At 43.0% G+C, this 21,702-nt stretch overlaps 1 protein-coding gene across 1 annotated transcript in view; it reads right to left on the minus strand.

Annotated features, from left to right (window-relative positions):
- Positions 1-21,702, minus strand: part of LOC137226319 (T cell receptor alpha chain MC.7.G5-like) — a 282,791-nt gene that overhangs the window by 67,567 nt on the left and 193,522 nt on the right. The window contains exon 4 of the mRNA XM_067740968.1: positions 2,187-2,239. Coding sequence (XP_067597069.1) covers positions 2,187-2,239 — 53 coding nt within the window. The remainder of the gene's footprint in view (positions 1-2,186; positions 2,240-21,702) is intronic.

The following is a 21,702-nucleotide window of genomic DNA, read 5'->3' on the forward strand; positions in this document are numbered from 1 at the left end:
TACTGTGTAGGGGTTACAGCTCTCAGTCCCCAGAGAGGCCCACCAAGTGCTGAGACGGGCTCCCGGCTTCTCCAGCATTCTGGAAAACCCACCACAGAGTTCTCCCTAGTGTGTTTCCAGTGAGACAACAAAGATAACACCTCCTGTCTGGTCCCCTGTCTCAGCTGCCCACTCCCAAAAAGGTGATGTCCTTGAGTCTCCCAGGAGGTTCACACGAATCCCCTTGAAGCTTTAATTAGCTAGGACCTCAGAGACTACTGAATGCAAGGGATTCCACAATATCACACGTTATTCACTATTTCTGTTGTTGCAGACATGTGCTGGTTTTGCCCCTGCTGAACAAGACACTTCTGCATGTGACAACTTCACGGCTAACCACACTGCATGTTCTTTTAGGCAGGACCTAGCCCAGGGCATTCCAAGCCAGCTGCTACCAGGGCTGCAATAACTCCTTCAATGCTGCATGCACTGCATCACTTAGTCATTTACACCCCTCGTGATCCAGTTTTTCAAGAGCTTCGACTGGGCTGTATTTTTCAGCATGCCTCTCCCAGTGCTGCATCCTCTGCTAATCACAGAAAGTAGATCTGAATAAATGAAACTCAGCAACCAGGGTGCTTAGCTTATGTCAAAAGGAGACTGGGGGGCTTTCAACAGGTTTTTCCCATTTACCCAAATTTTATAACAAGTCCGTCTTCCTGGCGTTAGTTTATAAGCACCACTTTCAGAAGCCCACCAGAAACACAGAATCTCAAGAAATGCCAGTAGAAACTGCAGTTCCTTACTGTTATATATAGCACTTAAAACTTTTCCAAGTACTTAACACACATTATTACCCTTATGAAAGGGTGGGTGTATATGTGAAGGAGAGAATAAAATGCAGTATTTTCACGATTCAGAGGACAAATGAATTTTTTCCCCTTTCCTTGGATGAGCTAAGTAAAATGGCGACTCAATCAATGATTTTGGTAATGGAGGGAAAAGTGGGGTTAAATGCTCTGAGTTAACCGGACAGTTCCACTGTGGAGACCTCAGTTAGAATAGAACCTTTAAAAGAGACAAAGTGAAGGTAAAAGAAGAAAAGAAATCTGTCTGCAGATAATGAATTCTCAGGGTCCCACTATTTCAGGAGATAAATTTAGGGGAGTTTTAGTATCTACATCAGGAAGATTTATATTTGGTCTACTGAATTTGCATAGTCACAATATGCCAATTTCCTCTCTATTTTTTGGCAAACATTTCCTGGCTTTAGCTGAATCCCTCAGCCTCCTGTATTCAATTTTTCTCTCTGTACCAATAATCTCATTTAAGATGGATGATAGGAATGTTTTTGGCTGAAGGTAATTTAGTCTTTGTACAACGGAGTTCTAATCTCTCTGATGGGGATCATATCCTCCCAACGCAAGCATTAGATTTGGAAACTAACCTGGGATGTTTTGGGGTCACAAGTAATTTAAATCAGAAGAGATGTTTTGAATCCCTCCCACTCCCCACCAGGCCCTTCAGACTTACTTGGATTCACAATTAAGAGAGTTCCTTTTCCAAATGTCACTTTATAGCTGCTACTTCCACTAGTCTCACAGTCAGCGGAGGCTTTACAAAAACATGAACAGGAGCTGCTCTTTGCAGAAGGGCCCTGGGGATCAATATGGTCTGGATCCCATAACCCTGCACTAAACTACAGGTTATTTGACAACATGCCCAGAAGGCAGCTGCTGCAGGTGGGAGCTGGGCTTCCAGAGGGCAATGGAGCCCTGATAAATATATACTTCATTTATTGCAAATTTTAAAATTGTTTTTCTTTTTCTTAGTTGCCACCTTAGTTTGGGTAAACTATCTCTTTTTCTTTTTCCCTCGTTGTCTACCCCTGGTTGGCACTCACACAGTTTTCATTTTATTGTACTTCAGGGCTAAGCTGTTTCTCTGTTTTTTCTTAAAATTGTTCGCATCAACACACTAGATTCTGGTTTACTGGAAACCGATTGCAGAAGGGGAGGAGAGTGAGGGAGTTTTACAGGGCCATATTCAAGGTAGGAGTTTGAGGGTTTTTTGGTCTTTCCCAATCTGCTTCCCTATGATGGGCCGGGCAAAACCAGTACGTGCCGGTCCAGGAGAGGCTTTGGGACGTGGTCTAGAAAGGATAAAGCTCTCGGGAGCCCCACGTGGCTTCACCCTTTCATACTCACTGGGGTTGATGGTCAGGCTGGTTCCTTGCCCGAATACCAGCTTCTGGCTGGCACTCCCCAGAGATGCACCACAGCAAAGAGCTTTACACAAACTGCACACACGGAAGGCCTCTCTCTCCCCCTCGAACAGGAGCCTGATCTGCTCTCAGCACCCGAGCCTGCTGGGGACAATGGCCCTAATCTCACAAATCAGGGAGGTTTAGGACAGTGTCTCTTTGGGGCTGCCTTCTTCCTCCTTGACAAAGTCCCCTTTAGCAGTTAAAGTCCCCTTTAGCAGTTACAGACATGTACCATATTTTTATTCTCTTTGTCAGTCAAACATCTAACATCTTTATTTCCACTTCACAGAATTTTAACTTTTTTTTTTTTTTTTAAATATCCTTCAGCTTTTACAGAGCTCTCCCTAAAAACAGCTGGGTTAAAAGAATCTTTCAAATCAGAATACACAAGGTCTCCTGAGTGAAGTTAAGCTGGCTTTCTCCTTGAAATTGGTGGTTTGAATCCTAGGGTCTGCTCATCTGGGACTTAATCCATTGGCTAAGACAGGAAAGGTTAGAAGTCAACGCAGAAACTCCAGGGGAAATCCTGTCCTGTGACCCCGTCTTCTCTGCACACTTATTTGGACTTATTTTTGGACTTAATCCCCCCACCTCCCCCAAGACATTGCCAGCACTTGTCTCCCACAGGGAGCCCTCCTCAGAATCAGTTCTAGAGGACACCCACCCATGCACCCTGAAGTCTGAAAACAGACATGGTTTCTTTCTTCTGCTCAGGGAAATTTGATTGAAAAATAATTTCCAATTTTGCAAAGTGGAAAGTATTAGGAGAAAATCTGTTTGCTTCTGTTCTCCTCCTTATCCCCGCTCCTCTTCAATAGTTTTAAACTATTCATAGAAACAGGCCCTTTAGGGTTAGAGAAATGTGGTAAGTTTCTAATCTCTTCATCTTTTTTTCCTGCTATCTATTTACTGCAGTCCTATATTTACAATCTAAATTTACATTTCATTTCCATTTGCAGAAGCTTCTAATACACTTTTTCTATGACTTCCAGAACACCATGTGTAATGATAAACTCTATTGAAATGAACCAATTCAGAAGGAGTTTTTAGGGCTGGAGGCTGACATTTCTCTCTTCCCAAGACAGGTCTGGGGGTGAGCAAGTCATTATTACTCTTCCAGGCAAGCCCAAGATAGGGGCAGTGCAGCCAACTGAGCAACTAGGCTTGCGGGGTTGACGTGCCTATGTCTAAATAACCATCTGCTGAGCGTTGTCCCTTGGGGTTAATTGAGTTTTCTTTTTAATCTAGCTCCCAAATGTCAGCTTCCCATCTTTTTAGCTCTTAGAATCTCTCTGACAGGCAAAGCTTAAGGTAAATCTCATAGATGTTTTTTGAATCTCAACCAATATTTCATCTCTGTACACATCACAAATAAAGGAACCAAAAGAAGGATGAATATAACAACTTTGGGAGAAAATTTATAACTTCTCTGGGAGAGATGAGAATTATAAATAAAAATGGAATAACATGTGCCTTTTCTGATTATCATTGCTAGTGCCTGGAGGACTGTACATATCCAACCCAGTTTGGAAACATGGTAGCTGACTGGCCTGCTCTTTGAACTCTAGTTAGCAACTGAACACACAGCTCAGCGTGGAAACACTTGTTTTAAATCGCATGCTATTTTAGGCATAAGGGACTTCACGAAGGTCATCTGGAACTAACATAATACTCACTAGGACATCCTGATTCTAGCCTTTCTAATGTGGATACTAATTTGGCCATGAAAGTAGAAGTTTTACTTTGAGGTATCCATTGGGTAGTTGGTATCTCTTATGAATTGTAAGCAAAAGTTAAACCCCAGATGGCTGTCTGGAATGAGCTTCTGTTGTAGTAAATAGAGACTCCCTCATGGAGCAACATTTCAGCTACATTCAAGTTAATTAATCGATTTGTTTTGAGAATGGTAGGTAGCACTCAAAATCTCCCTCTGGTTATTGCAAGCGGGAGAGAAGGGCTGTTATTATATAAGATTAGAGAATCCTTCCCTGACACTTCCCAGTGTAGTGCCCCTTTTCACCGAGGGGCACAGAAATGAGTGGGTATCCAAAGGGGCTTCTATGATAAGCTCAGCCAAGGCAAGGATGAAAAAGTCCCAGTTAGAAACGTAGTGGTTAACAGCATCCTGGGGCATTTTTTTCAGCAGTTCATGATCTTTCTGACTATTTTGAATATTTGCTTTCAATCTTACCCTTTCCCTAAATATCAGCTTGTGATCAGCGTCAGCACCAGAAAATCTTACATGGCTTTACTCAACTTGGTGTGGCTCCAAGAATTTGAGAATTATGGGGATTAGACAATTTCTTCCCCTAACTGCACCAACATGGAGGCCTTGGGAAGACAAGTAGCTCACCCGAGAGTGGTCACTCAGTCGTTTATACCAATAGGCTGTATCTCACTGTCTTCCTTTGGGTCGGGTTGCATCGCCCACCCTACGTTGCTATGTACTTTAGTCTAATATATCCTTTCTCCCTAACTGCTTTCTGCCCCGACACATTAAAACTTTAGTTCAGATTCCATTTGTCAGACACACATCTCCAACAACAACAAAAACCAGCTTTTAACATTTCCAAGGGCTTAAAGGTGTTGAAGAAACAGCCCTAAAGGGGCTCCATCAGAGGCTGCTCTCATTATCATGTTCGCCAGAAAGACCTGTGGCACCAAGTCCCCAAAGATGCTAATCACTGGATGAGGAATTCAGTGACCTTTCACTGAATTTCTAAGAATCAGTGGCTTACGTTTAGAAACAAGCCATCTTCTTTAAAACATACCTGGTCTAACACTCAGGTCGTTCCTCTTCCGAATGTCAGCTTATTAGTGGCTGTGGTACCACACGAAGACACGAGACTCTGCAAAAACTTAGCTGCCCAAACTCCCCTTACTACCTACTTAAATGTTTATCTGTCATCCAAGAATCCCCTTGATAAAAGCGCTTTTTATAATGAGGGTCTGGTGGTAAAGTTTATGGACCTTCTGCGGCCCTCCTTCTTCCTTGTCACTTAGTTGGAAATGTGCCAACCTTCCCTCACAGCATGCCTGCTCTGGTAAAACAGGAGTAGGAACTGCCTCCCTCATTTAACAGAGGGATACATGAGAGGCTCAGAGGGTTCACTGATTTTCTCTTAGTCCCACGGAAAATTGTACCAGTTCTAATACGAAATTAAACTTTCTATCAGTCTGACTCCTTAGTTTAATGCTGCAGTAGCACTGTCACTCTGGTTTATTAGATAAAATAGCACGTGAGGGTAAACAGCAGAGTCCCACGGGAGGTAGGTACACATCAACGGCTGTTTCAGTTGGAATCCACCAATGGGGCTGCCATGGTTTGGACTTGCGTTATAAAAGAAAATGGAAAATTTAGGAATCAGGGTTCCAGAGAGAAATTTGGAAGCATTAGTTATTCAGACTTACATGGGCTTACTGTCAGTTTCGTTCCCTTTCCAAAGAAGAGTCTTTCAGATCTGCCCTGAGTTACACCCTCACAGACTGCTTTGCAAATACTGCCAAGGCCCTTCCACCAGGTAGTGGGAACCCCGGCTCCTCCCGCTTTCCCAGAGGAAGCACAAAGGCAGAAACACAATGTTGTGCAATTACACAGTTAAATGGTCATTCCTGAAAAGGGGGTGGGGAGGACCATGGAAACAATTTAATCCATCTTTACCTAACGTTAGATTACCTTCATTAATTGACTGATTAGCTTAGTTGGTAGGCAGTTGCAATTAATTGGAATAGCTCAGGCTTTGGGGTCAGACAGACTTGGGTTTGAAACCCAGGGCGAGTCCCTTAACTTGCTGCCCCTCACTTCCCCTACCTGTAAAGTGGGGAGAATGACCCCACACTGTGATGCTGCTGTACAGACTAGGATCTGTAGGTGGGTGGCAGTGGTCCTGCTGCTTGATCTCTGGCTTGCTTAGCTGAGAGCACACTTCTCTAGGGATTATTTTAGCAACTCTAGAGACCAAAGTGTCAGTGATTTCCCGCCCAAACATGATCCCCCCAACTGGTAAACATTTAGCTCTGGAAGCTGAGTCTCAAGAATTAAATTCCAGGCCCTCTCTCTCACTGAGTCAATCTGAAGAAGTTGCTCAACCTCTCCCTGTGCTTCTATAAAAATATAAAATATAAAAATTAAAAAAGTTCCCTTCTATAAAATGAGGATAATAACAGCACTTAACCCACACAGCTGATATAAGGGTTGACTGTGGTAATGGATCGAAAGCATGCAGCACATGGCCTAGCACATAGTAAGCAATTAATAAATCATCATTATTTTCCTCCCCAGAAGGCAAACACATGGACAATGTTCCTCTTTTCACAATGACCTAAAAATCCTAAAGTCCATGGGTACTTCTCTTCCTCTAACTGGTAAACCAGCAGAGCTGTGAGGGCAACAGAAGAACCACCAAGCAGTTTGATGAGGAGGGTAAGTGATTTTGTGAGAATTTAGCAAAAGCTGTATCCAGCTGCACCTTCATGGATGGACCGTTTTGGGGGATGTGGAGAGGGTATCTTTTAGCCAGGCAGGATTTAAATATGAGCGGAGATGGGCCAGGAAGCCACATCCCCATCAGTCACTGTAAAAAGGATCTCATATCATTTTCAAGAAGAGGGTTCAGTGCTGTCCTCCACTTACCAAGATGCACTGTGAGCTGAGTCCCTTTCCCAAATGTCATTTTAGAGCCACTGGTTTGCTGAACACAATGCTGAGGGGCTTTGCAAAAACCTGTGGGGTTAATTTAAGGAACCCAGCTTTGCAGAGCTTCCCAAGAACTAAACATTTCCTTCAGCCTCCAAGCTTTTAAGACAGGATAAGTGATGGTGTCTCTCTTTGTGGTAGCCCAGAGCTTCAGAGCTGAGAGATATGTCCAGAGATGATTGCCACTTTAAGAGACAGGAAGGCTCAGCACGCCGATTCTGTACACACATTCTGTGGTTCAAAGTAATTGCATAGCTGATGCAATCTATCATAGAATATAAAATCCCACTGGGAGAGAAATTAGCTCTGCGGAATTTATAGGTAGTGTTTGATGGTCACAGTCAATTGTCTGAAGACAAGACCAGCATTTTCATTTTGGCTTTTTGCATCTCTGCCTCAGTCTGCAGGTGGCTGCACCTTTCCCCTCATATCAAGTTTAGCTGTTCTGACTTTAGCCACCTTTCCCCCGCAAACAGGTATGCGATGATTTTATCTCCCTTTAGAACTCTGTGGTTCTGTTTTGAGCTCGCTAAGTCTTGGATAAAGAATGTTTGGGGTTCAAATGAAGTTGCTCAGTCAAGAACCATGATGTTTTCTTTCCCTTGGGTCTGGCCTGGTCCAGAGCCATGAGCTGTCTTGGCTTTGCCCTGGACCAGGCTCAGCTGCGAGACAATGAGCAAGTTCACAAACCTCTCTGAGTTTCACTGTCCTCATTTGCAAAATCAAAGAAGTGAGTTTGGTGGTCTTTATGGACTCTCTGAGCTGTTAGGCTTTGATTTGATTCTCTGGACCTAATCTATCCAAAAATGCTGTGCAAATGTATTTTTTTCCCTCAGCGTGTCTAGTCTTCCTCCCTATTTCCTAAACAAAATAAAACAAATAAGCAGAGAATAGAAAAGTAGGTCTCTACTTATTATACAGGGAAATAAAGATTTCCAAGCCTACCGTCTGCCTTAACATTAGATCTTTTTAGACGTTTGAAGTCAAAATTTTGGAACCAAATCCTCAGGGAGAAGTGTTCTTTCTTTGGAGCTTCCAGATAATTCAAAAACCAAACCAAATAAACTGACACCTTTGGTTTAAAGCTAGTACTTACTAAGTTTCACTCTCACTTGAGTCCTGGTTCCGAGTGTAAATTTCCTGTTTCCTTCCTTCCCGCAGGAGCTGAAGCCTTTACATAAACTACAGGCTCTTGCTTACCCACAGGAAAAGTGATTTGATACTTAGTCTTTTCCCAACGGATAAGGGAATTCATCATCTAGCCAAAGGTGTCAGCTCTCTGGTTGCTAGATGTTAGATGCTGAGGGGGTTTTGTTAACACTACGTCTGAAATGGAGGTACTCACCCAGGTTTACAATTAACTGAGTCCCCTTCCCAAAAGTGGGTTTCTCAGTGCCCTTCACACAGTGCCTGGGCCCTTTACCAAAAGTCCCTCTTAGTGCTGGGCTGTGACTTCCCCTTCTCTGATGCAGCCTGTCTCTAGTGTGATTAGGGGCACAGTGGGGGGCCAGCTTCATGAGCAAGGTCACTTAGGGTTGCCCCTCTCTTACGAATGCAGCCCAGGACTCAGGCCATAAGCAAAGCAGGACCAACCATGATGGGGGGGGGGGGGTCGTCCAAAGTTCTTTTCTGGCTTCCTGGGCAGCTGAGACCCCTGTATCCTGAATATCTCGCAGGCAATTTCTTATTGTCCACCCTGTTGTACAGATCAATAAAAACCATAACTGCCTGGTGGTTCATCGTTAGTTTTGACCTACAAAAGGAAAGGAGACCCCCGTGGGCATCAAGTATAGGAGGGATGCCAGCCCCCCTTTTTCATTATTGGAAAGACAAAAAGTACCACTTCTTCCTATGTTGACGGCGAGCGTAATTTCAGAAATGTATGATTGATTCTTGAAAAGCTCTCCCTCCATAGACTTAATAGATCAAGAAAATTTACAGTTGGGAAGAGAAACCTGCCCTACAAAATAATGAAATATGTGCTAAAGCCAATCATAAAATAACATTTTTGATTATCTTGTGTATTAGATTATCCATGCTGTTGTGTACATTTCTTTCTCCCCTGAAGCTAAGCTACTTACTCAGGGCCACAGCTAACTGTGTCTGGGTCTCAAAGGTAAATCTGCTGTCGTTGTTCATCCATTGACAAAACCCCTCCTGCCTTAGGGCAATGATACCATCTCCTCAGAAGCTGGCCCAGATGATCCCTGGGAAAAACTGTGGGCACTTAATAAATATTTGTTAAATTGAATTGAATTGTAGTAAACATTAATCTTTTGTTCCTATTCCTTAAGGAACCCTTGAATAACTCTCTGACAATTTTCAGATGAAAAAAAAATAATTCTGCCAGATATTACTTACTGAGTTTCAAGATTCCTCTAGTCTTGGCTCCAAATGTCAGTTTCCTGTTAACCCAATTCCCACAGGAGTGAACACCTTTACAAAAAACAGAAGCATCAGCATGGTTGAAAGGGATGTGGCATCAACTTTGTTCTCCTTCCTCACTAGTCGGAGACAGCTCTCTGCCACAGGTACCCTATCTTTCCTGGGAAAGGTCTGCCCTCCTTCCCTCTGTCAGGGCAGAGGTAGGAGGGGGCAGAGTAGATTTCAGGGATGAAGATGATAAATAAGATATCGAAATGTTATCACACTATGCAGAGACGACTTCTTCTTCTTCTTTTTTTGCCAAATTAATGTTTTTTTTGTTTTGTTTTGTTTTTCTCCCCAAAGGCTGTTTTCAGCACTTTCTCTCTCCCAGATGCAATAATAACTGGATTCCAAGTTGGCGTCTGGGCACAAACCTCCAGGCTCTGATGAGTCACACACATTTCATCAAGAAATGATGCTACCTCCCACTGAAGAATTGTGCTTTGCTTTTTCCCCTTGCTGGGCAATGAGGAGTTCAAGCAACATGCAGAGGGGAATATAAACCCATAACTCTCTCAGGATAGATCTGCAGCTTCAAACATTAGCATCCTAGAATGCAAGACCTGGAAGGGAACTTAGCAGCTGCTGGGGCCAATGTCCTCAGTTTAAAGATGAAGAAGCCCAGGCCCTGAGGGGTAAAGTTGCTCAAGCCCATGCCAGTAGATAGAGGCAGAGCTGAGGCTAGAACTCAGAAAACCTAAGTCCCAATCCTGCCTTCTTCCTTCCTGTGACTCAGGAGAACAGGGATCTTCCCTGGGTAGTCCCCATCCTTAGTGGCTCTCCTGGCCAGCCCAGGTACGATTATCTCTGTTAAGCAGTGAATAAGCCACACAAGGGAAATGTTTGGTTTCAGTGCAGTGTTTAAAATTTTAAAGAGCGGTATAGAACATCTTAATTCATTTTCAAAATTTTATTTCTTAGGCTGCAGGCCACAGCAATTGATAGTGGGGGAAATGGCCTGTGAGGTCTCAGGGAAGCCAAGGGAAAGATAGAGATTTAGAAATTTGTCCTTTACCAAAAGGATAACCAAACAGAGAGTTGGCTCTGATTAGTCTTTCTCTGCAGGACTCATTACAGGACTGACATCTAGAGCAGGGGTCTTGGCACACACAAAGTGGTGTCAAAAATATCTGTGGCAGGGCTTCCCTGGTGGCGCAGTGGTTGAGAGTCCGCCTGCCGATGCAGGGGACGTGGTCTCGTGCCCCGGTCCGGGAAGATCCCACATGCCACGGAGCGGCTGGGCCCGTGAGCCATGGCCGCTGAGCCTGCGCGTCCGGAGCCTGTGCTCCGCAACGGGAGAGGCCACAACAGTGAGAGGCCCGCGTACCGCCAAAAAAAAAAAAATCTGTGGCAGATATTGCTAATAGACACATCACACCTCTCCTCTGAGTCTAGATGTGGCCTCAGTTCTTTTTCTTAATTGAAGTATAGTTGATTTACAATATTGTGTTAGTTTCAGGTATACAGCAAAGTGATTCAGTTCTCTCTCTATGTATATATATATATATATATATATATTTCTGATTTTTTCATTATAGGTTATTATAATATATTTCCCTCTGCTATACAGTAAATCCTTGCTGTTTATCTATTTTACATATAGTTCACAATCCTTCTTAAAACTGTGCTCCAGATAGCTACTACCAACTGCTAGCCCTTGGTAATTGAGATATAACCTGTTTGCCCTCATGCCTGGGGAATAAATGGAGAGAAGATCCTGCCGATGGCTTGAGAAATCTGGTTGGCAAGGGTCAGGCCAGGTCCCACACAGCCCCATCATGAAAGGTATCACTCACCTGGCTGGACCAAGACTGTTCCTTCCATAGGCTGCTCCAGAGGTGGCAACAGTAAAACCATGGAGTATCTCTTTGCCCTCACAGCTTGCTTTCAAACGCAGGCTTTGGGAAACAAACCGAGGTAGCGTTCTTCGTGGCTTACTCTTGCCTAAAGAGCCTTCAGCAAGATTTTTCCCCCAAACAGAGGTCCTGGGGGTGGAAGACATCTACTGGACCTTGGTCCCTCCCTGGCATGCTTCTTCTTATTGATCGACCCAGGTCTGTCCCGGGGGTCCTGGAATGGAATGTGGCACAGGAAGAAAGTGATGCGGAAACGCTTTCTCTAGACCACTCACTCCCGTTGTCACACATTCAGATATTTCTAAGCTTTTCCTTTTAATCACATTTCTATTCTTTCATAAAAAAGAGATATGTTTGTCTATATCCATCCAAAGACATTTCCCTGTGTCCTTTACTCTTGCAGTAGGCTTTTGTTTGACAGGGAAATGCCCATCAACCCTTGTTGGGTGCTATCTCATGTCCTCGAAGACAGTACTCTGAGTGACTGGGGAGGATGGGGCCTTTGGGCCAACAGAGCAGCACCTGCCAGTGTCAGGGCTGAAAGGGGATCGGGGAACAGAAGCAGCAACTTTGACTTAAGTTCGGAACAAAGAATATTTTCTTCCCCTGACCTATTTTCTGCCAACCTCTAGTATGACCCATTTATGGAGATGGGCTAATTAGAACAGCAGAGGGCACTGTAAGGTCAGAAACAAAGCTGCCCGCCTCAGAAGAAACTGGGAGAAAAGTCCCTTTTTTTGAGTGATAATAGTGATCAAGGTCCAAGCCTGGGACAAGAGTGGCTTGTTTACCAAATCCCTGGGACCCCGCCAGGCCTGAAGGCCTCTGTATATTTATTTTAAACTTTTATTTATTTAAAAATTTTTTAACATCTTTATTGGAGTATAATTGCTTTACAATGGTGTGTTAGTTTCTGCTTTATAACAAAGTGAATCAGTTATACATATACATATGTTCCCATATCGCTTCCCTCTTGCGTCTCCCTCCCTCCCACCCTCCCTATCCCACCCCTCCAGGCGGTCACAAGCACCGAGCTGATCTCCCTGTGCTATGTGGCTGCTTCCCACTAGCTATCTACCTTACGTTTGGTAGTGTATATATGTCGATGCCTGTCTCTCGCTTTGTCACAGCTTACCCTTCCCCCTCCCCATATCCTCAAGTCCATTTGGTAGGTCTGTGTCTTTATTCATGTCTTACCCCTAGGTTCTTCATGACACTTTTTTTTTAATTCCATATATATGTGTTAGCATATGGTATTTGTCTTTCTCTTTCTGACTTACTTCACTCTGTATGACAGACTCTAGGTCTATCCACCTCATTACAAACAGTTCAATTTCGTTTCTTTTTATGGCTGTGTAATATTCCATTGTATATATGTGCCACATCTTCTTTATCCATTCATCCAATGATGGACACTTAGGTTATTTCCATCTCTGGGCTATTGTAAACAGAGCTGCAGTGACCATTCTGGTGCATGACTCTTTTTGAATTATAGTTTTCTCAGGGTATATGCCCAGTAGTGGGATTGCTGGGTCATATGGTAGTTCTATTTGTACTTTTTAAGGAACCTCCATACTGTTCTCCACAGTGGCTGTATCAATTTACATTCCCACCAACAGTGCAAGAGGGTTCCCTTTTCTCCACACCCTCTCCAGCATTTATTGTTTCTAGATTTTTTGATGATGGCCATTCTGACTGGTGTGAGATGATATCTCATTGTAGTTTTGATTTGCATTTCTCTAATGATTAATGATGTTAAGCATTCTTTCATGTGTTTGTTGGCAGTCTGTACATCTTCTTTGGAGAAATGTCTATTTAGGTCTTCTGCCCATTTTTGGATTGGGTTGTTTTTTTGTTACTGAGCTGCATGAGCTGCTTATAAATTTTGGAGATTAATCCTTTGTCAGTTGCTTCATTTGCAAATATTTTCTCCCATTCTGAGGGTTGTCTTTTGGTCTTGTTTATGGTTTCCTTTGCTGTGCAAAAGCTTTGAAGTTTCATTAGGTCCCATTTATTTATTTTTGATTTTCTTTCCATTTCTGTAGGAGGTGGTTCAAAAAGGATCTTGCTGTGATTTATGTCATAGAGTGTTCTACCTATGTTTTCCTCTAAGAGTTTGATAGTTTCTGGCCTTACATTTAGGTCTTTAATCCACTTTGAGCTTATTTTTGTGTATGGTGTTAGGGAGTGATCTAATCTCATACTTTTACATGTACCTGTCCAGCTTTCCCAGCACCACTTATTGAAGAGGCTGTCCTTTCTCCACTGTACATTCCTGCCTCCTTTGTCAAAGATAAGGTGACCATATGTGCATGGGTTTATCTCTGGCTTTTCTATCCTGTTCCATTGATCTATCTTTCTGTTTTTGTGCCAGTACCATACTGTCTTGATTACTGTAGCTTTGTAGTATAGTCTGAAGTCAGGGAGCCTGATTCCTCCAGCTCCGTTTTTTGTTCTCAAGATTGCTTTGGCTATTCGGGGTCTTTTGTGTTTCCATACAAATTGTGAAATTTTTTGTTCTAGTTCTGTGAAAAATGCCAGTGGTAGTTTGATAGGGATTGCATTGAATCTGTAGATTGCTTTGGGTAGTAGAGTCATTTTCACAATGTTGATTCTTCCAATCCAAGAACATGGTATATCTCTCCATCTATTTGTATCATCTTTAATTTCTTTCATCAGTATCTTATAATTTTCTGCATACAGGTCTTTTGTCTCCTTAGGTAAGTTTATTCCTAGATATTTTATTCTTTTTGTTGCAATGGTAAATGGGAGTGTTTTCTTGATTTCACTTTCAGAGTTTTCATCCTTAGTGTATAGGAATGCCAGAGATTTCTGTGCATTAATTTTGTATCCTGCTACTTTACCAAATTCATTGATTAGCTCTAGTAGTTTTCTGGTAGCATCTTTAGGATTCTCTATGTATAGTATCATGTCATCTGCAAACAGTGACAGCTTTACTTCTTCTTTTCCGATTTGGATTCCTTTTATTTCCTTTTCTTCTCTGATTGCTAGGGATAAAACTTCCAAAACTATGTTGAATAAGAGTGGTGAGAGTGGGCAACCTTGTCTTTTTCCCGATCTTAGTGGAAATGCTTTCAGTTTTTCACCATTGAGGACGATGTTGGCTGTGGGTTTGTCATATATGGCCTTTATTATGTTGAGGAAAGTTCCCTCTATGCCTACTTTCTGCAGGGTTTCTATCATAAATGGGTGTTGAATTTTGTCGAAAGCTTTTTCTGCATCTATTGAGATGATCATATGGTTTTTCTCCTTCAATTTGTTGATATGGTGTATCACGTTGATTGATTTGCATATATTGAAGAATCCTTGCATTCCTGGAATAAACCCCACTTGATCATGATGTATGATCCGTTTAATGTGCTGTTGGATTCTGTTTGCTAGTATTTTGTTGAGGATTTTTGCATCTATGTTCATCAGTGATATTGGCCTATAGTTTTCTATCTTTGTGACATCCTTGTCTAGTTTTGGTATCAGGGTGATGGTGGCCTCGTAGAATGAGTTTGGGAGTGTTCCTACCTCTGCTGTATCTTGGAAGAGTTTGAGAAGGATAGGTGTCAGCTCTTCTCTAAATGTTTGATAGAATTCGCCTGTGAAGCCATCTGATCCTGGGCTTCTGTTTGTTGGAAGATTTTTAATCACAGTCTCAATTTCAGTGCTTGTGATTGGTCTGTTCATATTTTCTATTTCTTCCTGATTCAGTCTTGGCAGGTTGTGCATTTCTAAGAATTTGTCCATTTCTTCCAGGTTGTCCATTTTATTGGCATAGAGTTCCTTGTAGTAATCTCTCATGACCTTTTGTATTTCTGTAGTGTCAATAGTTACTTCTCCTTTTTCATTTCTAAATCTATTGATTTGAGTCTTCTCCCTTTTTTTCTTGATGAGTCTGGCTAATGGTTTATCAATTTTGTTTATCTTCTCAAAGAACCAGCTTTTGGTTTTATTGATCTTTGCTATCATTTCCTTCATTTCTTTTTCATTTATTTCTGATCTGATTTTTATGATTTCTTTCCTTCTGCTAACTTTGGGATTTTTTTGTTCTTCTTCCTCTAATTGCTTTAGGTGCAAGGTTAGGTTGTTTATTCGAGATGTTTCCTGTTTCTTAAGGTGGGAATGTATTGCTATAAACTTCCCTCTTAGAATTGCTTTTGCTGCACCCCATAGATTTTGCATCATCGTTTCTCCATTGTCATTTGTTTCTAGGTATTTTTTTATTTTCTCTTTGATTTCTTCAGTGATCACTTTGTTATTAAGCAGTGTATTGTTTAGCCTCCATGTGTTTGTATTTTTTACAGATCTTTTCCTATAATTGATATCTAGTCTCATAGCATTGTGGTCAGAAAAGATACTTGATACAATTTCAATTTTCTTAAATTTACCAAGGCTTGATTTGTGACCCAAGATATGATCTATCCTGGAGAATGTTCCATGAGCACTTGAGAAAAATGTGTATTCTGTTGTTTTTCGATGAAATGTCCTATAAATATTAATTAAGTCCATCTTGTTTAATGTATCATTTAAAGTTTGTGTTTCCTTATTTATTTTCATCTTGCATGATCTGTCCATTGGTGAAAGTGGGGTGTTAAAGTCTCCTAGTATGAATGTGTTACTGTCGATTTCCCCTTTTATGGCTGTTAGTATTTGCCTTATGTGTTAAGGTGCTCCTATGTTGGGTGCATAAATATTTACAATTGTTATATCTTCTTCTTGGATCGATCCCTTGATCATTATGTAGTGTCCTTCTTTGTCTCTTCTAATAGTCTTTATTTTAAAGTCTATTTTGTCTGATATGAGAATTGCTACTCCCACTTTCTTTTGGTTTCCATTTGCATGAAATATCTTTTTCCATCCCCTTACTTTCAGTCTGTATGTGTCTCTAGGTCTGAAGTGGGTCTCTTGTAGACAGCAAATATATGGGTCTTGTTTTTGTATCCATTCAACCAATCTGTGTCTTTTGGTGGGAGCATTTAGTCCATTTACATTTAAAGTAATTATTGATATGTATGTTCCTATTCCCATTTTCTTAATTGTTTTGGGTTTGTTATTGTAGGTCTTTTTCTTCTCTTGTGTTTCTTGCCTAGAGAAGTTCCTTTAGCAGTTGTTGTAAAGCTGGTTTGATGGTGCTGAACTCTCTCAGCTTTTGCTTGTCTGTAAAGGTTTTAATTTCTCCATCAAATGTGAATGAGATTCTTGCTGGGTAGCGTAATCTTGGTTGCAGGATTTTCTCCTTTGTCACTTTAAATATGTCCTGCCAGTCCCTTCTGGCTTGCAGAGTTTCTGCTGAAAGATCAGCTTTTAACCTTATGGGGATTCCCTTGTGTGTTATTTGTTGTTTTTCCCTTGCTGCTTTTAATATGTTTTCTTTGTATTTAATTTTTTTTTTTTTTTTTTTGCGTTATGTGGGCCTCTCACTGTCGTGGCCTCTCTCGTTGCGGAGCACAGGCTCCGGACATGCTGGCTCAGCGGCCATGGCTTATGGGCCTAGCCGCTCTGCGGCATGTGGGATCTTCCTGGACCAGGGCACGAACCCGTGTCCCCTGCATCGGCAGGTGGACTCTCAACCACTGCGCCACCAGGGAAGCCCTGTATTTAATTTTTGACAGTTTGGTTAATATGTGTCTTGGTGCATTTCTCCTTGGATTTATCCTGTATGGGACTCTCTGTGCTTCCTGGACTTGATTAACTATTTCCTTTCCCATATTAGGGAAGTTTTCAACTATAATCTCTTCAAATATTTTCTCAGTCCCTTTCTTTTTCTCTTCTTCTTCTGGAACCCCTATTATTTGAATGTTGGTGTGTTTAATGTTGTCCCAGAGGTCTCTGAGACTGTCCTCAGTTCTTTTCATTCTTTTTTCTTTATTCTGCTCTGCAGTAGTTATTTCCACTATTTTATCTTCCAGGTCACTTATCCATTCTTCTGCCTCAGTTATTCTGCTATTGATCCCATCTAGAGTATTTTAAATTTCATTTATTGTGCTGTTCATCATTGTTTGCTTCATCTTTAGCTCTTCTAGGTCCTTGTTAAATGTTTCTTGCATTTTGTCTATTTTCAAGATTTTGGATTGTCTTTGCTATCATTATTCTGAATTCTTTTTCAGGTAGACTGCCTATTTCCTCTTCATTTGTTAGGTCTGGTGGGGTTTTATCTTGCTTCTTCATCTGCTGTGTGTTTTTCTGTATTCTCAGTTTGCTTATCTTACTGTGTTTGGGGTCTCCTTTTTGCAGGCTTCAGGTTCGTAGTTCCCATTGTTTTTGGTGTGTGTCCCCAGTGGCTAAGGTTGGTTCAGTGGATTGTGTAGGCTTCCTGGTGGAGGGGACTAGTGCCTGTGTTCTGGGGGATGAGGCTGGATCTTGTCTTTCTGGTGGGCAGGTCCACGTCTGGTGGTGTGTTTTGGGGTGACTGTGGACTTATTATGATTTTAGGCAGCCTCTCTGCTAATGGGTGGGATTGTGTTCCTGTCCTGCTAGTTGTTTGGCACAGGATGTCCAGCACTGTAGCTTGCTGGTCGTTGAGTGAAGCTGGGTGCTAGTGTTGAGATGGAGATCTCTGGGAGATTTTTGCCGTTTGATATTATGTGGAGCTGGGAGGTCTCTTGTGGACCAGTGTCCTGAAGTTGGCTCTCCCACCTCAGAGGCACAGCACTGACTCCTGGCTGGAGCACCAAGAGCCTTTCATCCACACGGCTCAGAATAAAAGGGAGAAAAAGTAGAAAGAAAGAATTAGTATAAGTAGAAAGAAAGAAAGGAGGGAGGGAGGGAGGGAGGAAGGAAGGAAGGAGGGAAGGAGGGAAAAAAGAAAGAAAGAAGATAAAATAAAATAAAGTAAGATATAATATAATAAAGGTATTAAAATAAAAAAATAATTAAGAGAAAAAAAAGAAAAAAAAAAGGACGGATAGAACCCTAGGACAAATGGTGGAAGCGAAGCTATACAGACAAAATCTCACACAGAAGCATACACATACACACTCACAAAAAGAGGAAAAGGGGAAAAAATCATAAATCTTGCTCTCAAAGTCCATCTCCTCAATTTGGGATGATTTGTTGTCTAAATGAGGGAAGGAAGGAAGGAAGGAAGGAAAGAAAGAAAGAAAGAAAGAAAAAAGAAGATAAAGTAAAATAAAATTATTACAATAAAAAATAATTATTAAGAAAAAAATTAAAAAGAAAATAACAGAGAGATAGAACCCTAGGACAAATGGTGGAAGCAAAGCTATACAGACAAAATCTCACACAGAAGCATACACATACACACTCATAAAAAGAGGAAAAGGGGAAAAAATCATAAATCTTGCTCTCAAAGTCCACCTCCTTAATGTGGGATGATTCGTTGTCTATTCATGTATTCCACAGATGCAGGGTACATCAAGTTGATTGTGGAGCTTTAATCCGCTGCTTCTGAGGCTTCTGGGAGACATTTCCCTTTCTCTTCTGTGTTCTCACAGCTCCCAGGGGCTCAGCTTTGGATTTGGCCCCGCCTCTGCGTGTAGGTCGTTGGAGGGCGTCTGTTCTTCGCTCAGACAAGACGGGGTTAAAGGAGCCGCTGATTCGAGGGCTCCGGCTCACTCAGGCCGGCGGGAGGGAGGGGCACGGAGGGCGGGGCGAGCATGTGGCGGCAGAGGCCGCCGTGATGTTGCACCAGCCTGAGGCGCGCCGTGCGTTCTTCCGGGGGAGTTGTCCCTGGATCCCGGGACCCTGGCAGTGGCGGGCTGCACAGGCTCCCAGGAGGGGAGGTGTGGATAGTGACCTGTGCTCGCACACAGGCTTCTTGGTGGCGGCAGCAGCAGCCTTAGCGTCTCCTGCCCGTCTCTGGGGTCTGCGCTTTTAGCCGCGGCTCGCGCCCGTCTCTGGAGCTCCTTTAAGCAGCGCTCGTAATCCCCTCTCCTCGTGCACCAGGAAACAAAGAGGGAAGAAAAAGTCTCTTGCCTCTTCGGCAGGTCCAGACTTTTCCCCAGACTCCCTCCCGGCTAGCGGTGGCGCAGTAACCCCCTGCAGACTGTGTTCACGCCGCCAACCCCAGTCCTCTCCCGGCGCTCCGACCGAAGCCCGAGCCTCAACTCCCAGCCCCGCCCGCCCCGGCGGGTGAGCAGACAAACCTCTCGGCCTGGTGAGTGCCGGTCGGCCCTGATCTTCTGTGCGGGAATCTCTCCGCTTTTCCCTCCGCACCCCTGTTGCTGTGCTGTGCTGTGCTGTGCTGCGCTCCGCTCTCCTCCGTGGCTCCGAAGCTTTCCCCCTCCGCCACCCGCAGTCTCCGCCCGCGAAGGGGCTTCCTAGTGTGTGGAAACGTTTCCTCCTTCACTGCTCCCTCCCACTGGTGCAGGCCCCGTCCCTATCCTTTTGTCTCTGTTTATTCTTTTTTCTTTTGCCCTACCCATGTATGTGGGGTTTTTTTTTGCCTTTTGGGAGGTCTGAGGCCTTCTGCCAGCGTTCTGTAGGTGTTCTGTAGGAGTTGTTCCACGTGTAGATGTATTTCTGGTGTATCTGTGGGGAGGAAGGTGATCTCCGCGTCTTACTCTTCCGCCATCTTCCCGGAAGCCTCTGAAAGCCTCTGTTGAGTGGTGGTTTTGGGCTAACGAAAGTCAGCCCAGGGCGCTCACTGACTGCGGAAACTGCTCAGATGCAGACATCAATAGGTTTAAGGGAGATGGGGTAGGGAAGTTCAAGGACAATACATCTGTAATAGGTCATTAAATCTTGAGTCTCTCTTAGCCCTAAACTTTGGCAGTCACTCTCTTGTACATTGTGGTCTCCCATGAACAAGCCTGTTGAAACCTTTGGAAGACATAGGACAGTGGGCTAGCAGGCTCATATCCCATGTTCCCAGTGCTCTTAGGGGTTTGGGATGAGCACAGCTGGCTCAGGTCTCGGGAGAGTGCAGAGCTCAATGACACACTTACAGCAATGACAGCAAATGAAGGATGTGAGTCACTTTTTTTTTTGCCATCGATTGGTACAACATGGTTTGGGTTTTTTTTTGCCAGATTTCACAACTTTATATTTTAGATTTACTCAGCATCTTATTTCTGAACGTCTTTGATGAGACTCAAGCTCTTAGGAAATTTATTCATCAGTCTATTTCATAAAAATGACAATAGCAGCAGCAATGCCTAGCGTTCTTAGATCACTTGCTGGGTGTATTGCATGTGTTATTTCATTTAATTATCCAATAGTCCTGTGAAAAAGGTATTATTATTATCATCTTCATTTTACAGATGGAGAAAGTGAGGCTTGGAAGGGTTAGGTCGTGTTTGGGGTCACACAGCAAGTACATGCTGGAGCTGATAGGAACCCAAGCAGTCTGGATCCGGAACCCCACTCCTTAACCATGACACTGCACTGCTGTTCTGAGAAGTGCCCTTCCTGAAGGGATGCCTTTCAAGGAGTGTTGGAAGGACATCATGGTGGGGAGTTTCATGATGTGCCACCCAAGGAGGTCTCCATGTGAAGGATTAGGGAGAGGGCTTGTCCCTCTGAGTGAGGGTTTTGAAGCCCTTTCCTCTGTTCTCGGGTATGGGCAGATGTAACTGAGGTTGGGCCATCAGAAGAAGAGCAGCAGTTTAATTTGTTAACTGTTATACTGCCTAGATCAGGAAGGGAACACTCAGCTCTCATGAATATCATGCCTGGCAACATCTTTAGAACAAGGACAGACTCCCAGAGACTGACTGGGGACTGCTAGAGCCGGTGAAATATCTGAGAGTGGGAAGTTCTGAAGTGGCCTTCTCCCCAGCAGAGGGGCTGGTGCCTTTGAGAGGGGACACCTGCCTGCAGGGGGCAGTGCAGGCCTGGCAGCAGCTGATCAGACAGAGCAGCCCTGTTGCTGACCCTGCCTCTTCCACAGCCGAGGGCCTGGGGATGCTCACACGGGCTGCAGACTTCCTGGTGTGCACTTTTGCTAATCTTCACGGCAAGGGCTACCAGATAAAATGCAAAATTTCCAGTGAAATTTGAATTTCAGATAAACAACGAATACCTTTTTAGAGTAAATATATCCTAAATATGGCAAGTCCCAATTATTACTTAAAAGTTTTTTTGTTTTTCATTTGAAATGGAAACTTAACTGGGTGTCCTGTGTTTTTATTCACTGAATCTGGCAACCTTACTATTTACAATAGGCAAGACATGGAAGCAACCTTAATGTCCATCAACAGAAAATGGATAAAGAAGATGTGATATATATGTGTGTGTGTGTGTGTGTGTGTGTGTGTATATATATATATATATATATATATCCATGCCATTGGTGAGTTTTTAAGTGGACAAAGTTATATTCCTTTGTTCACAAATATTTGTTGGTTGTCAGTTACGTGGCAGACACAGTCCTAGGGGCTGGGACAGATCAGTGAAAAGATAAGCAAGGCCCTGCCTTCATGCAGCTTACATGATGGTGTATATGTATGTGTATATGGGGTGAGAAGGGAAAGACAAATAATAAACGTGTAGAAACCTGATGATGACAA

Source organism: Pseudorca crassidens, chromosome 1 (genome assembly GCF_039906515.1).
Source record: "Pseudorca crassidens isolate mPseCra1 chromosome 1, mPseCra1.hap1, whole genome shotgun sequence".
NCBI lineage: Eukaryota > Metazoa > Chordata > Mammalia > Artiodactyla > Delphinidae > Pseudorca > Pseudorca crassidens.